Below are 15,295 nucleotides of genomic sequence, written 5' to 3'. Positions count from 1 at the left end.
CATCTCGGAGGAGGCTTGAGACTTGGACTCTTCAGCAATGCTGAAACTGTTAGGACTTTGGCAACTCTTTCAGATAGACTAAATACCTTTTGCATAAAGGGATGTGCATGAGTCTTTAGAGGGTAAAATGTTATGGTTCTAATGGAATATAATGTCTTTGTACCTGGAAACTGGTTTAAAGCAATGTATCTGGTTGCCAGGTTGACAAGGGGTGGAGTGTTATGGTTGATACATTGTGTCAACTTGGGGAGTCTAGAGGTTTGGCTAAGTAACCAAGACAATGACCTTCCTTAGGGAGAGTGTCTGTCCTTGAAGTCTCTATTGGGAAGCATGTCCTCAGAGCCCAGGAAGGGTACCCTTGGACAGCAGGACAGAGTGTGGCAGGTGTGCACAGTGGCCAGGACCATGGGTCTCCATGTCCATGGGCTCCATACCCAAAGACCAAACCAACTGTGGATGTTGGCCCTGGACATGTGCACTCAGTCCCCTCACCACTGATCCCTAAACAACACAGAGTGACTAGGATTTGCACAGTGTGTACATTATCACAAGTGTTATAGGCAACCTGGAGATGATCTTAAGCAGGTCATAAGTAAACATTATGCCATTTTATTTAAAGGACTCCAGCAACCAAAGATTATGGCATCCATGGGGGTCCTGGAACCAACCCCTCAGAACAGCCAGGGTCAATGCACAGTCATTAGATGTGACCTATGTGGTCTTGTGTGACACAAGTAGACTCCTTGGACACTGATGCCTGGGGTGAACTATTTCTTGATTCCTGGGCTGAGAAGCAGTTGAAGGCACACATTATAAGAATTCTTTTTTTTTTTTTTTTTGTCTTTTTGAGACAGGGTCTCACTATGCAGTTCAGGTTGGCCTTGAGCTCACTTTGTAGCCCAGGCTGGCCTCGAACTTTCAACAATTCTCCTGTCTCAGCCTTCTGAGTGTTGGGATTACAGGTGTGCACCACCACACCCAGCTATAAGAATTTTTTCTACTGTGATCTTATCGGTTGGAAAGAAACCTGGTGTCTTGGTTCCTTTTCTCTTGCTGCTGAGTCAAAAATACCTGATGCCCAAAATTAAGCAAGGAAAGGTTTATTTAGCTCACAGTTTGTGGAGGTTTCAGTCCATATCAGCTGGCTCCAAGGCAGGGTGGCATGACACAGGGGCAACAGTTCAAGGTGGCAGAAGACAGCAAAAGCAACAAGAGCAAAAGGGGAGAGAAAGCAAGCCTGTTTTCCTCCCATATATTGTAACCAAACTCCCCCACCACCTGTGAATGTAGTACTCACACCACATTTGTGCCCTCCTCTTGCACAGGATGAAGATGTTCACAAAGTGAGGACCCTGGTCCCCTGCTGAGTCACTTAGTTAATCTTCTAAACTTCTCAAGCTGACACAATGTATCAGCCATTACAATCCACCACTTGTCAACTTGACAAACAGACACACTTCTTTGAACCAGTCTCCACATACAAAGGCATGTTTATTTTTATCTTTTAACAACTTGAACATTATAATACAGGTTTAACAATCCTTAAGAACCAGTATTATGTGTATCAACATATATTATATTAAAACCAGGACATTTCACCCCTGGCACCTCAAAGACTTATGCACCTTCTTTTATGCAAAAGGCATTTAGTCCATCTGCAAGAGTTGCCAAAGTCTTAGCAATTTCAGCAATGCTGAAAAGTCCAAGTCCCAAGTCTCTGATATTTAAGGTACTCTTAGCTGCAAGCCCCTGTACAAATGAAAACAAGTTAAACACTTTCAACATTCAATGGCACAAGATAAACATTTTCATTCCAAAAGTTACAAACAGGGGATATAAAGAATTAAGACCACAGCAAGTCCAAAATCCAGTAGAGCAGACATTTTAAGTTCTGTAGTTCCATGTCCAGCATCACAGGCAATCTGTGGCAAACTGTGAGCTCCAGAGGGGTTGAATGACTCCATCCCTATGGTACTTCTGGTGGTTACAGCTTCCACAGCTTCTCTCTTAGGCCCACTTTGCTCCCTCCTTGCAGATTTCCTTAGACCACCCATGTTCCTGGATTTTCCAAACTTCTGGTGTCTCCACTGTATCTTTGGCTTCACACTCATAGCTTCACATATTGCCCTCTTAGGGGCACATTGCCTGGCCTCCCAGGCCTTCTAAAATCAAGGTGGAAGCCTTCTTAACCCCACAACTTTTGCATTCTGCATGCACCTAAACTAGTGTCATGAGTATAATGCCAAAGTCTGTTGCCAACTGGAGCAGTAGCCAGGCTTTCTTCTCTCTTGATCAGAGGGGTGAAGAGCTTGGATTGCTGGGCACTCTAAATCCAATTCTGAGGAAAAAATTTTCTGTGATGCTGTCATTCTGGAACATGGTGCTCTGTGGCTTTCTCCTCAAAGCAAAATCTTTCATTTTTGCAGTTTTGAGGCTGCAAAGTGTGGAGACTTGCTGCTTCTTGTGATGCCCTCAGGCAATCTTTTATATTTTCCCCAATCCTTCCTAGTAATCTAGATCTTCTTAGCTCTATTTTTACAGTCCACAGCTATACTGGAGCGTCCTCTTACAACATTTTAAATCATTCTACTGAGCTCTTTGCTCTTGATTCTGAACATAGATTTGGCCAAAAGTCCCAAACAGTAGTCATGCCACTGCTTCAACATTAGACTACTTTGAAATTTCTTCTGCCAGATTAATTAGTCTGCCACCCTTAATCTCAGTCTCAGGCAAAGTCTCTGGACACAAGCAAAATGTAGACAAACTTTCTGCCAAGCCACAACACACCATCTTCCTAACACAAACCTCCTGGGCCTGGTTTGTTTTATTTATTTATTTATTTATTTATTTATTTATTTATTTATTTATTGGTACCAGGAATTGAATTCAGGACCTTGTGCTTGCTGGGCAGGCACTGTGCCCCTGAGCCTGATCTTTACTGGCAGGAGTTCTATCAGCATTCTGGTCTTCTGATCTCTGACCAGAATCTCCCATACAGAATAGCCTAGGACGTTTCAGCTTTATACTCTTTTGGGTGACATCTCTGAACCTTTCCAAACTCTTCCTATAAGCCATTCTCAAAGGCTTTGAACCACATGGTCAGGTATAGTCACAGCAATGACCCCACTTCTCTGGTACCAAATTCTGTCTTTGTTACTTTTCTTTCTTCTTGCTGAAACAAAATATGTGATGCCCAAAATTAAAGAAAGAAAGATTTATTTAGCTCACAGTTTGTGGAGGTCTCATTCCATATCAGCTGGCTCCAAGGCAGGATGGCATGGCACAGGGGCAACAGTTCAAGGTGGCAGAAGACAGCAAAAGCAGCAAGAGCACAAGGTGGGAGCAAGCCTCTTTTCCTCCCTTATATTGTAACCTGGCTATCCTGCTCCCCAGGGTGGGTGCAGCACTCACACCATTTCCGTGCCCTCCTCTTGCACAGGCTCAGTATATTAACAAAGTGAGGACCCTGGCTCCCTGCTGAGTTGCTTAGTTAAATTTCTATGCTTCTCAAATTGACACAATGTATCAACAATTACACCTAGATTTAAAAAATAGGATAATGAGGTCAATTATGGAGTACAAAGAAGTCCTGAAGGAAAGAGGAAACAGCGTTTAGGGGTGTAGCCTGGGTTTCTGTCTCACAGGATGTTCTTGGCCCTGCTGTGCTCTCAGTCTCTGTCATTCTCTAAGGTTTCTCCGTTGCTCTCTCCTCTTTGGGTCTGACAGGTGCAGGCCCAGCTTTTCTGTCCCAGGGGAAGACAGCTTTTTCCTCCAGAGGACGCTGATTTGCCCAACGGGCCACATGCATACCCTGTGAAGTTATCACCATGCCTGTCAGAATGCTAGGCATGGCCTAAACGTGAGTCTGGGTTTATCAAGGAATAGGCCACCCACAGAATTACGCATTGCAAACTGCAAAGTGCTGGGCACCATTTTCACACCAGCAAAAATCAGGAGGTGGTAGACTGTGTCTTCTTGTCCATGCGTGTTAACAGGGTCACAGTGGTGCAGGGAAGAAGTGACCTAACGGGACCACATTCCCTCTCCTCCACCAGGGCTCCAGCTTGTGGAGAAAGTTCACTGTGGTACAACTGCATTCCCCCTCCTGGCTTTCCACCCACTACAGCCTGGGCTGAAACGCTCCGCCACCAGCTCTGAGCATGTCTGCTCTTCTGCCTGCTGAGAGGAGCAAGGGGCCCATGTTGTCATTTCGTTAAGCTTACAAGCAATCATTGTTGAAAAGCACTCATCTGTAGTTGCTCCTGATAATGCCTTACAGGAAGAGCAAATTGAAGAAAATTTGCCACCTCTATTTGAATAATATGTTCCCACTTACTTACCTTTAGAAATGGCAGTGCACAATTGGTGGTCTATTTGATAGAGAAGACACATCTTTTAGCCTATGATGGCAAGAATGTCAACATTTGTCACCTTAAGTGAGTGACAGGCACAAACAGTCCATTGGGTCCATTCTGAGCAGTGCTTGGTTGAAATGTGTTTGTTTCCATGTGTGATAACCCTAAGCTCTGGTTGGATTTAAAAGGGTTGATTTAGAGACCTTGAGCCTGAGAAGATATTGCCCCCTACCCTGTTACCCTTTTGCCTACCCTGTTACCCTTTTCCCATCATCTCCTGGTGGCCCTCAGCACCTGGTGGCCCCACTGTCCACACAGCTCTGTGTAAATTAAGATATGACCCTGTTTACCTGTTGGAACATTGACATGACAAAATAAAAAACCTCCATGGGTAATTACCACATGAACGGGGAGCTAACCATGTATTTTCCCCTCCCAAAGATGCTGAGAAGTTCTAGAGTGTTTTCCCAAATGGTCTTTCTTCCTCCAAACTAATGATGCATTCATGATCTTTCAGATCTGCATAGAGGAAGGGAGATACAGGTGTCATCCAGGGAAGGAGGACTTCCACTTTGTCAAGGTGGCCCATTTCTACTTCCAGGAAACCAGTATCCAATTTCATTTGGCCCTTTTTCCCTAAATCACAAGCAGCAAGTCACAAGAAACATGGATCTTTGGGAGCATTAGTGTAGAAATCTTTTTCAACCACTGAACAGTTTACCCTGAGCATCAGTTGGGCAGGTGTCATTTCAACCAGTTAATTCTGGTACTGAATAAATTTGATAAAATTGTCATTTTTATATTTCCTGCTATATTATCTTATAAAATTAATAGAAAGTGTGGAATTTTTGGTCATCCTGTATTTAAATAATTGGACTGGTAAGTGGTTAAAGCTATAGCATCGAGTCTTAGAAATTTTCACTGTGGAAATGCAGGCTGGCTTTAGCGTGACCATCCAGATTCAGTCCCCAGAATCTGGCCATACTCATTACCATATTTTGCCCTCCAGAATTGCCCTCAAAGGAAAGATTAAGTCACCTTTGTATTCATGATGAGCCTGAGGCTCTCAGGGGATAAGAAAACCAAAGTCACACTGTGATGTAGAGGGGTGCAACTTGCAGCACAGCTGTGTTTAAAATAGATAATTTATCACATACACATGGATCACTACATAGCCAAACCATGTCTATAGTGTGCAGAACACAGCCGCCCAGAGTACACTCACAGAACAGAGCAGAACCAGTGCTGGGTGCAGAATAGATGGTGCTCAGCGAGTCCTTGTGGAGCAGGTCTGCACAGCCCTATACCCATCCAAACCCATTCAAGTTCACAGAAGAGGCTGAGGAGGGTAAGGCACTTGGCAAGAGCAGTGCCCACAAGACACAGGTTCCAGTGAGGCATGTGTGTCCTTTATTCCTGCCTTGAGGGAACCCGGAGGAAGGCTTTGCTTTCCTACAAGTGGGAACCAGGGCAAGGAGAAGGCGTACTAAACACTTTGGCAAGGCCGCCTGCTCCACGGAGAGTCCTTCAGAAGGGTGTCCTTGGTCTGTGGCTTCAGGACTGTGGTGGGTCACTAGGTACAGAGTTCTCAGAGACACCAGGCATCACCTGTCGTTCTTCTGACCTATGTCATTAGGATCAGTGCATCCTAGCAACAATGGACACCATCAAATGCATGCCAAAACAATGGACCCCATCAAAGTGGATGCTGCCATCAAAGTGTCTGCTGGCATCTCTGGCTCGCTGGGCCTGGGGTGCCCTGATGATGCCATGTGGGTCTCCGAAAGCCAATTCCTCTGTATCTTCTGTCTCATCTCCTATAGCTTGGTATCATGGATACTGACAGTGTGGAAGGTTAAAATTAAGATTTTTTTAACAAGATTTTTAACAAGTTAGAATCCAGGTGAGGAAGAGGAGATGTGGTGGGGTTGGCTCAGCAGACAATGTTCCCAGTACACTCTGAGTCCTTGGTCCCAGGCTCAGAGTCCTCTGTCCTTGGGGAGGGCAGCCTCCCTGTGCTACGAAGGCACCAGGAATGCCTTTGGGAAGGGGCCCCTGCCACGCAGAAGGCATGAAGGAACATACAACAGTAGGGGCTTTTCTCCAAGGTTTCATAAATAATTGGGCAGCAGGGGACGCAGAACCTGGGATCTACAGCTTGTTCTCCTCAAAGAGGATCTGCGCATAGACGGTGTTGGTTGGGGTGCCCTTCGCAGCCCGGGGGGGCTTGGTCAGCTCCAGCTCAGCATAGGTCAAGTTCTCCTCAGTGATCTTTGGCTATTAAAAAAAAAGAGAGATAGAGAAAGAAAACCACCATGCTAGCTGACCACATGCAGCTCCATACTCCTTCTGCAAACATGAAGTTTTGCAGCATTTGGGGATTTAGAGGAGAAATAGTGGACACAAACACTATAAAGGGTGTAAAAACTCATAATTATCAAGCTAGACAGATTTCACTGTTATACCTGGCTCTCTATGCCCTACATATAGACACTGTGGTGTAGGTATGTTAAAGTAGATATGAACACTCACAACAATTAATAATCCCTAGGCCTCAAAAATAGTTTAACTCTGAGAAATCAAACATAGCTAACATTTTCTGATCAAAAGGAAATAGAAAGGTGGAAACCAAAACAACCATCCTAGGTATCAATAATGAACCTGGAAATTTTTGTAAATGACTTAACCTATATAAAGCTAAAATTTCAGAGTATCTTGGAAATAATGATTTTAAAAAAGTTACTTGCCAAACTAGAGTGTACAGTTGAAGTAAAGCTCAAGAAAAGTCATAGCTTGAAATACTAATGTTAAACAATCTGATTTGGTCAAGCATGCAACTCAAGGAGTTAGAAAAAGAACAAAATAAGTGAAAGAAAAGCAGAAGAAAAAAAAATACAAATAAAACTGAGCCATCAATCAAAAATAAACAGTACAGTATCTAAGAGTTAGTGTTTGGGAAATAACAATAAAACAAACTAAAAAGGGAAAAAAATACAAATGAATAAAATAGGAAATGAGAAAGGGAATAGAATGTAAATGAAGGAAAGTGTAAACATTTTGTAAGACTACTTAACTTATAAGAAAAATTTTAAAATACAGGGTAAAATGGTAATATTTCAGAAAAGTATAAATGGTAATGGAAATTTAAACGTACTAATTATCATAGAAAGGGGGATGAATAGGGAGAGGGAGAGAGGGAGGAGAAGAGGAGAAGGAAGAAGGGGGAGAAAGAAAGGAAGGAGGGGGAGGGAGAAGGGAAGGAAGAAAGGAAAGAAGGAAGGAAGGAAAGAAGAGCTGTTTGCAAATATTACCAGACTAGCAGCTTTGTAGAATTTCTAAAAGAAAGTCCTTTAGGGAACAGACAATTTCAATGTAATTAAGTTGATCCAGAGCATAAGAAAGGAAGAAAAAATTCACATATTTTAGAACAAGATCATTTATTAATATAAAGTTTAAGTCAAATTTATTCAGAGAAAATGAAGAAATGCATTAAGAGATAATCATATTCAAGTTGATTTTATTTCAGGAATGCAAACATGGTTCAATATTAGAAAAATCTATTAATATAATTCATAAGAGTAAAAGATTAAAAGAGAAAACCATATGATTATAGTTGCTAGAGACATTTAATGAAATTTTAAATGCATTTTTGTAAAAAACAATTTTTGAATGAAGTAGTCATAGATGTATATTTTCTTAATATGATTAAGAAATACTATTTAAATAAAGAATAGTTGGTGATCCAAGTCATGATATGAAAAATATAATATATAACTGAACTAATTTAAAAACTGTAGTATGTACAGATAGTGAAAAAGTATGGGAATTAAATTTTGGGGTGGTATTTGGAAGCCACTTGAGAAAAATAAAGTCATATTGCTGTGTCATTCTTTATACCCAGGTAAATTCCAAATGAATTAAAAATCTTCGTGTAGAATATACACCCATAAAAATATTGGAAGAATATTTGAAGAATATGGGTGGGGCTGGGGATTTAGCTCAGCGGCACAGGTCATGAGTTTGATTCCCTGTACTGGAAAAAAAAAAAAAAAAAAAAGAATATATGGGAAATTAAAACAAAATCTTAAGTATGGAAGATATTTTAAAGTATGACACAAAATCCTGGAGCAATGGGAAAATGGTGTAGATGTGTGTGACAGAGATGGCAAAATATTTTCTACATAAAGCCAAAAAGCAGCTTTTCAAATGGAGAAAGTATTTGCAGCTCATATCAAAGGGCCTTACGATGAAGCAAATGCAAAGGTCAAGATTCCACTAGAGACCACACAGAGGACAGCACTGCTTACCAGGTGGTCACGCAAACAGGGTCATCAGTGCCCCTACCAGGTGAAATAAGATGCAGCCTGACTGTCTGAGGGAACCACAATTCTGAGTCCCACTCAGATACACGCCTCTGTCATTCAAATTGCCAAACACAACAACATTTAAAGGTTGCCAGATCTAACAAGTCCTCTCACATATCCTTGGTGGCAATATTGCTTGGCACGCACAAAACACTGCAGGGCATCAACAGGAACTCAGGCATTTAGATAATGGAGTGTGTGGTGCAGTCTTCAAGCAGGATGTAGGAGCTCTGTGTTCACCATGCCTGTTACCATTCTTTGGGCAAACACATGCGCATGTGTGCATGTGAGTAATTATGTCTACACACGTGTCACATACTAAGAAAATCCTGGGGCTTCTCCAGAACTAGTTAGCAAATGGAATCCATTAATCATGGCTCTTTCAAAGGGTGCAATGGTTGACACATTGTGTCAATTTGAGAAGTTTAGAAATTCAGAAGTTTAACTAAGCAATTCTGCAAGGGGCCCGGGTCTTCACTTTCACCCTGAGCCTGTGCAAGAGGAGGGCAAGGAGATGGAGTGAGTGCTACACCTACCCTACCCAGAGGTGGGGGTAGCCTAGTTACACTGTAAGGGAGGAAAAGAGGCTTGCTCTTCCCCCTTTTTGCTTTTGCTGCTTTTGCTGTCTTGTGATGCCTTGTACTGTTGCCCCTGCGCCATGCCACCCTGCCTTGGAGCCAGCTGATTATGGACTGAAACCTCCAAAAACTGTGAGCTAAATAAACCTTTCCTCTCTTGATTTTGAGTGTTGGGTATTTTTTCTCAGCAAGTTCAGAAAAGTAACCAACACAGAGGGGCAGTCATGGTTTATAATGTACATTTATAGATATGTTTGGATTTTGAAGTAAGCATGTATCCTTAAATACTACATAAATTTAAATTCATAATGAAAAAATAAAAGTGGTCATTCATTTATAATAATTTTCATTTAAGCAGTTCTGGTCTTTATAAACTACACGTCAGCTTTAAAGCTTTTTGGTTTGGTTTTTTATCTTTACTTTGGTACTAGGTAGTTGTTTTATCTTCATCTCCTTAAAAATTTTGTGTCCAGCTACCTTTCTTTGAATTTATGTTTCAATGGAAGGCTTAAGTGCCCCGGAGAGATTGCTCAAAGAAAAACTAGGGTATATCAGTAAGACCAAGGACAGGGGGCGAGAGACAGAGAGAGGGAGAGGGCCAGGAACAGGGAGAGAGAGCCACACTTCCAGTCCAGGGTACTGCCCAGTGACCTGAATGATGTATTAGCCATTTTTCAAGTTTAAAGTTAAGAACTTTTAGAGAGATGAGAGTTTCTGCTTGTCTTTTGACACTGAAAGCCTTTCTATCACGTCTTAGCCATCCATATCTTACCAGCCAACAAAAACCCTGTTTACATTCTTTGCCTTTCGGTTTAATTACATTTCACATTATAATGATTCCATTTAGAAATGCCATGTGTCCTCAGATAAGCCCCCAAAACCCACCTCATGTAAATTTTAGAGCCAAGATTTATGAAATCATATTGTCCAGGTGTTTTATTGCATTACCTTGAAATTGCATTGTTTTCTAGTGTAGATTATCTGTTTATTCTTAAGTTATTTCATTACGTTTGGATATGAAAAATAACACTAGCTTTCTCCATACGGGTCACCAGGCTGGCTTGGCTGATGTGTTGTTTTCATACATTTTTATGATGTTCCTATAGTAAACATAATTTAATAAAGCCAAAGCACACTAAATAAATAATTGCATCTAGAAAAGCAATAAAAACAAATAAAATTAGTACTTTCATAAGTGGAAAAGGTACTTCAATTACTGCTACAAGCAACAACCCACCATAAAATGTGTACAATCATTTCCCTTATGCATATTTCTGGAATGTAATAATTTGATTGAAAAGATGAGGCGGCATACAGGAGGCTCAGGGTGCGAAGTGTACACAGTTTCCAACGGGAGATGCATAATGTCAGCCCTGGGCATCTTTAAAGGACCGATTGTTTTTCTGGCAGGCACCTTTGGCTAGTGTCATCAGACATGTGCTTAATTACATTTTCTAGCTTGTTTAACTGGAAATAAATTCCTAATGGCCAATGAGTGCTTCTTACCACTTTTCACCAAACTGTGGTGATGTTTTGGTGGAAGGCTGAGGTGCCACTGAGAAGCAGTTTAGACAGTTTTGGGCATACAAGGAGGGCAAGGGAAGCCCTGTGATAACCCAGGAGCAGGAAGCAGTGGCTAATGCAGGTAGGGTTAGGGGCAAAGCTGGGGAGGGACCTGAGCAGGCCCCACTTGCCATTTCAGCCCATGCAAGTGCACTGACATCTCAACCAGGCTAACTCAGCTTCATATGAAGCTCAGAAATCGCTCACAGCATCCATGGCAATCCCAAAGCTGGAGGGCTGCAGGAAGGACTCTGAATTCATGTCAGGAAGTCCTGTCTATGCCCTGTGAGCTGCTGGCACTCAGGAGGGGCTCTTCAGCTCCTTCCTGCTCTCCTGGGTGCAAGATGGATAAAAATACACCATCAGCATGGAAATATGCATTAGTCAAGGAACAAAGGAGTTGTATACTAAACTATTATGAATTAATTTGTTTGCACAAATACGGTAAAATCTAGCTAGGCTTGGTGGCACATGCCTGTAGTCCCAGCATTCAGGAGGCTGAGGCAGGAAATCATTTGAGCCCAGGAGTTCAGAGCCAGCCTGGTAACATAATGAGATCCTGGTCTCAAAATTAAATAAATAAAGTAAAGTCTAGGAACATGCTAAGCACGCTACTGAGCTTTGTTCTCAAAGGTGTGCAATGTGCAATGCCCCTACCACAGGCATGTCCAAGCACATGTGCTCATGAACACATGCCATGCACGTGTACCCACACAAGTGTGCACACACAGCCCCACATGATACTCATGCCTCCTGCTACATCATCCAATGAATGGCATGAAGCTTTAAAAATACTCCGTTGAGTGACCTGGGGTGAAATTGGCCCTGTAGGTGTGCAGTTCTGAGTTTACTGGATGTACAGATTTCTAACCATGACAGCAATCAGGACACAGGTGTTCTGTGGCCCTTGCTCACACCGCCACTCTGTATCCCCGCTTCTCCCCAGCACTCACCTCTGGCAACCAGGGATCTGCTGGCAGTCACCACGGCTTTGTTTCTTAGCTAACATCACAGAAAAGACTCTCTAGGACCCGCCTTCTTCACTCATTGTAACTCCTTTCAGAGTGCCCCCAGAATGCTGGGTGCAGTTTGCACCCCTTTTCTGCTGGGGAGCAGTTTACTTCAGGGGATTCCAGTTGCATAGTCAGCTTCCTGCTGAATGACACTAGTTGTCCTGGAATGGGACTACTGGATCATCAGGCAGGTACACATTTAACTTCCTAAGAAACTAAATAGCCAAATAGCCAGGGGAAGCACCACTGTCTCCCTACTCACTACGCATGGGGTACCAAGAGCTCTGCATCCTTCTTGGCTCTTGTTAGACTTTTGCTGTCCTTGTAGGTGTCAGGACACACTAGTACCCAGCTTCGAGGTACTTGCCAGTCCTAGACTTGAGCTCAAGTGCTCACTCACAGCTCCTGAGTTGGAGGAGGGTCCCCTTGGGAGGAGGAGGGTGAGGGGTGACCACACAGTGCAGTGCTCAAAGCCCCCAGGCTCCAGGTGTAACAAAGAGTGTGTGCAGTTTTAGCAGTGCTCCAGGTGGTCAGCCCAGCATCCCATCCTTTTGTCCTGCCAATGGTGAGATGATGTGGCCACAAGTACCACAGGCTGGTCCTCCCAACTCTGCTTTAAGCTTTTCTTCCCTCCCATTTCTAAGTGATAACTGTGAAAAGTACATCCATGGGTAAGGATGAGCAGATTCAGCAGATGCTAGAAAAACCAACCCCAGGGATCCCACAATTCAAGCCGCTAATGGGCACTTTCTGAGCATTTGATTTTGTGGGTGTGTTTCCATGATTTAAACTAGAAGTTCACATTCCTACTGGAGAAGAAAGAGAGGAAAGGGGGTGGGGCGGAGAGTAGGATTTAACATTCTCTTATGCAGACTCCTTCCAAAGGACATTTTCATAGCGATCACAGTTGGATGTGCAAGTTGAATTAAGTTTGCAGAAATAAAAGAAAAATGCAATTGCTGGTGCTGCAAGTTCCCCAATGTCAAGAGTTCAATTGGGTAATACCATTACCACTTGGAGGATCAATCCCAGGATGCAGGATGCTTATGCTAACATCACCCCTGAGCCACACAGGCTCGGCCCCAGATCTACAGAGTTGCGCTTTCAGGAATCTATTTATCCCAGAGAGGAGGAGAAAGATCAGGGCAGACTGACTCTTCTCCATGCAGGTAAGTGGTCATTTTTTATTCATCAGAGAAGTAACTGGTAAAACAAACTCTCCCCAAACAACAACCCCTGCGCCAGGCTCTGGTTACCAAGGAGGCGGAGGCTGTGTATTCTATGAGCCTTGTGACTCTTGTGGGTCCAAACTAGGGAAAGAAAAGTACACCACTGTCCTATTCGGTCCTCCTGGAATCTACATGACTTGGACATGAAGTTGACTTCATTTGGGTTCCATGGATCTGCTGGCTAGTGTGCTTATTTATATTTAAACATATTATGAAGAGAGGAAGCAGAATTCTTGGATGTGCATGCTAAATAAAAACAAAGCACAGAAATCTGATTCAGAAGTGGTTTGGGGAGGTAGCAGAGCAGGGACTGGGAATTGGGCCTCTGAGAGCAGAACTAAAAGACAGATGTTCCCTGACATCACCTTTGAGCCACACAGACTGTCACCACCTCTGCTGCTTCTGGCTTCAACCTTAATGTGGGTCCAGGGGTCATATCCACTTCCCAGAGGTGCCACCAGGCTTAGACAGACAGAACACTTGCTCAGGTTATGGGTCCAGATTCAGAGCCTGTGGGTCCTGTGGGGACCCACACCTCTGCTGGCTCACAGGCAGCATCTGTATTTACAGGCACCTGCGAAGGGTGTGACTGCTTGGATGGGATGACTGTCACTGCAAATCCAGGTCAGGAAAACCAATCCCAACGGGAAAATAGGAAAAGATCCTTGGCACATGTCACATGAGGTTTGGGACAGGGTCACAGCACCCAGCACATGGTGCGAGCTCTGATGAAAGGGGCAGGAGAAAGGGAGCCAGCTCATCCTGGGTGTGAGGGACAGAGGACCTGGGCAGCTGCAGAACCCAAGAAATCTCAAAGGCAGACATGCAGGGATGCCACTGAGATTCACTGAGACTCACTGAGACACCTTCTGGACCTGACACACCTCTACCAGCTTCACCTCCCCAATCCCGCCCCCCAGATGGAACAGTGCACCTTTGGCCAGTGTGGGAGGTGGAATTGAGGCGACTTCAGGGTCTGCCTGGGACAGCGGGGTGTGGGTGATGACAGAGCCTTTCTGCAAGTTGCCTGCTATCTGGACCAGTAAAAATGTGAGGCACAGGGTCGGATGGGTTGGCCTGGAGAAGTCTGAGGGACCACCCTGCTGGAGTTCATCGCCAGGCCAACTCTCACCATTTCCTTGGAGCAGGGGTCTTTTCTACTAGGACCTCAGGCTCTGGAGGCAGAAGCCAGTAGAACCTGCTGGTATCACCTATTGTGCTAGAGCCAGAGTTCCTGGTGGACCATAGCCCCAAAGGCAGTCTCAGAAGTAAGGGCTAGAATTCAGTTGTTCCTGTCAACTGGGACTGCCAGCTTAGAGGTGTCTTGACAATGCTCCAGCCCCAGCACTCTCTGAGACACAAAACAGCCTCCTTGCCCTGCGGTTTCAGCCATCACTAAGCCCTGGGTGACACTGCTAAGCCTCTGTGTGGTCACCCAGTAGCCAGTGGTCAGTAATGCAATGGGCTGTACAACAAGGGCAGGACAGAAAAGATCCAGAACCAGAGGAGAAGGCTCTGGTGGAGGCGTTCTCAGCGTCCTGTCCCGGCATCCGCAGCTAGGGCGGCTGAGCTCGCCGGGAAGCCCTAGCAGAACAAACTCCCATCAGGCTCTCAGTCTAGAGAAGTCATGGAGGCTCAGCAAAGCGCATTCTCAGGATGAGCCTGGCATGACAGCAAGTGGCAGGCCCAGGCTGGCTGTCTTGGGATGCGGGATGATATCCCTGGAAGCTGTTGGATCAAGGTGATACAAGTCATCAGGCCAACAGACACCTTCAGCTTTTCCAGTGCATGCCACACTTCGAAGCAGAATTTTGATCAGAGCTAATGGTCTCAGGAGGACCCATCCTGACACGTGAAACCATCGGTGGCTGCACAGAGAACACTCCAGGATCCAATGCTGCTGTTCCTTTTCTCCTCCCCATGGGCCACAGATATGTGGGTTCCCAGCTGCCTCCAAAAGACTTTTACTGGCAGCATCATTCAAGATGGCTTTTGCTTAGAAAAAGAGGGTATTTGGTTATCGGCTGCAAAGCGGGGCAGACTCTGAGCTTCTGCAAGCTCAAGCATGCTCAGGCTGCTGATCAACTGCAACCTTGAATGTTCTCCTAGGCTCATCAGATTGTGCAAAGGTCAGGCTCACGGTCCCCACAGCTGTGTTCTCAGCGATAGTGACTTCTGTGTATGGGCTGCATG

General features: G+C 44.2%; 1 protein-coding gene across 4 annotated transcripts in view; it reads right to left on the bottom strand.

Moving 5' to 3' along the window:
• Nucleotides 1–5,456: 5,456 nt before the first annotated feature.
• Nucleotides 5,457–15,295, bottom strand: part of Vstm4 (V-set and transmembrane domain containing 4) — a 75,091-nt gene continuing 65,252 nt past the window's right edge. For 2 of the 4 annotated variants that reach the window (XM_013508816.1, XM_013508815.1), the window contains exon 9: nucleotides 5,457–6,632. In XM_013508816.1, the coding sequence (XP_013364270.1) occupies nucleotides 6,507–6,632 (126 nt within the window). In that variant the 3' untranslated portion in view covers nucleotides 5,457–6,506. Of the gene's footprint in view, nucleotides 6,633–8,352; nucleotides 8,389–10,503; nucleotides 11,194–15,295 lie in introns of those variants that run through there. The other 2 variants (XM_013508817.1, XM_005412575.2) reach the window with 2 other exon arrangements.

The sequence above is a fragment of the Chinchilla lanigera genome, unplaced genomic scaffold (genome assembly GCF_000276665.1).
Source record: "Chinchilla lanigera isolate Chin_1 unplaced genomic scaffold, ChiLan1.0 scaffold00155, whole genome shotgun sequence".
Classification (NCBI taxonomy): domain Eukaryota; kingdom Metazoa; phylum Chordata; class Mammalia; order Rodentia; family Chinchillidae; genus Chinchilla; species Chinchilla lanigera.
Note: the sequence above shows the minus strand (reverse complement) of the source record. Positions and strands in the feature narration are given on the sequence as shown.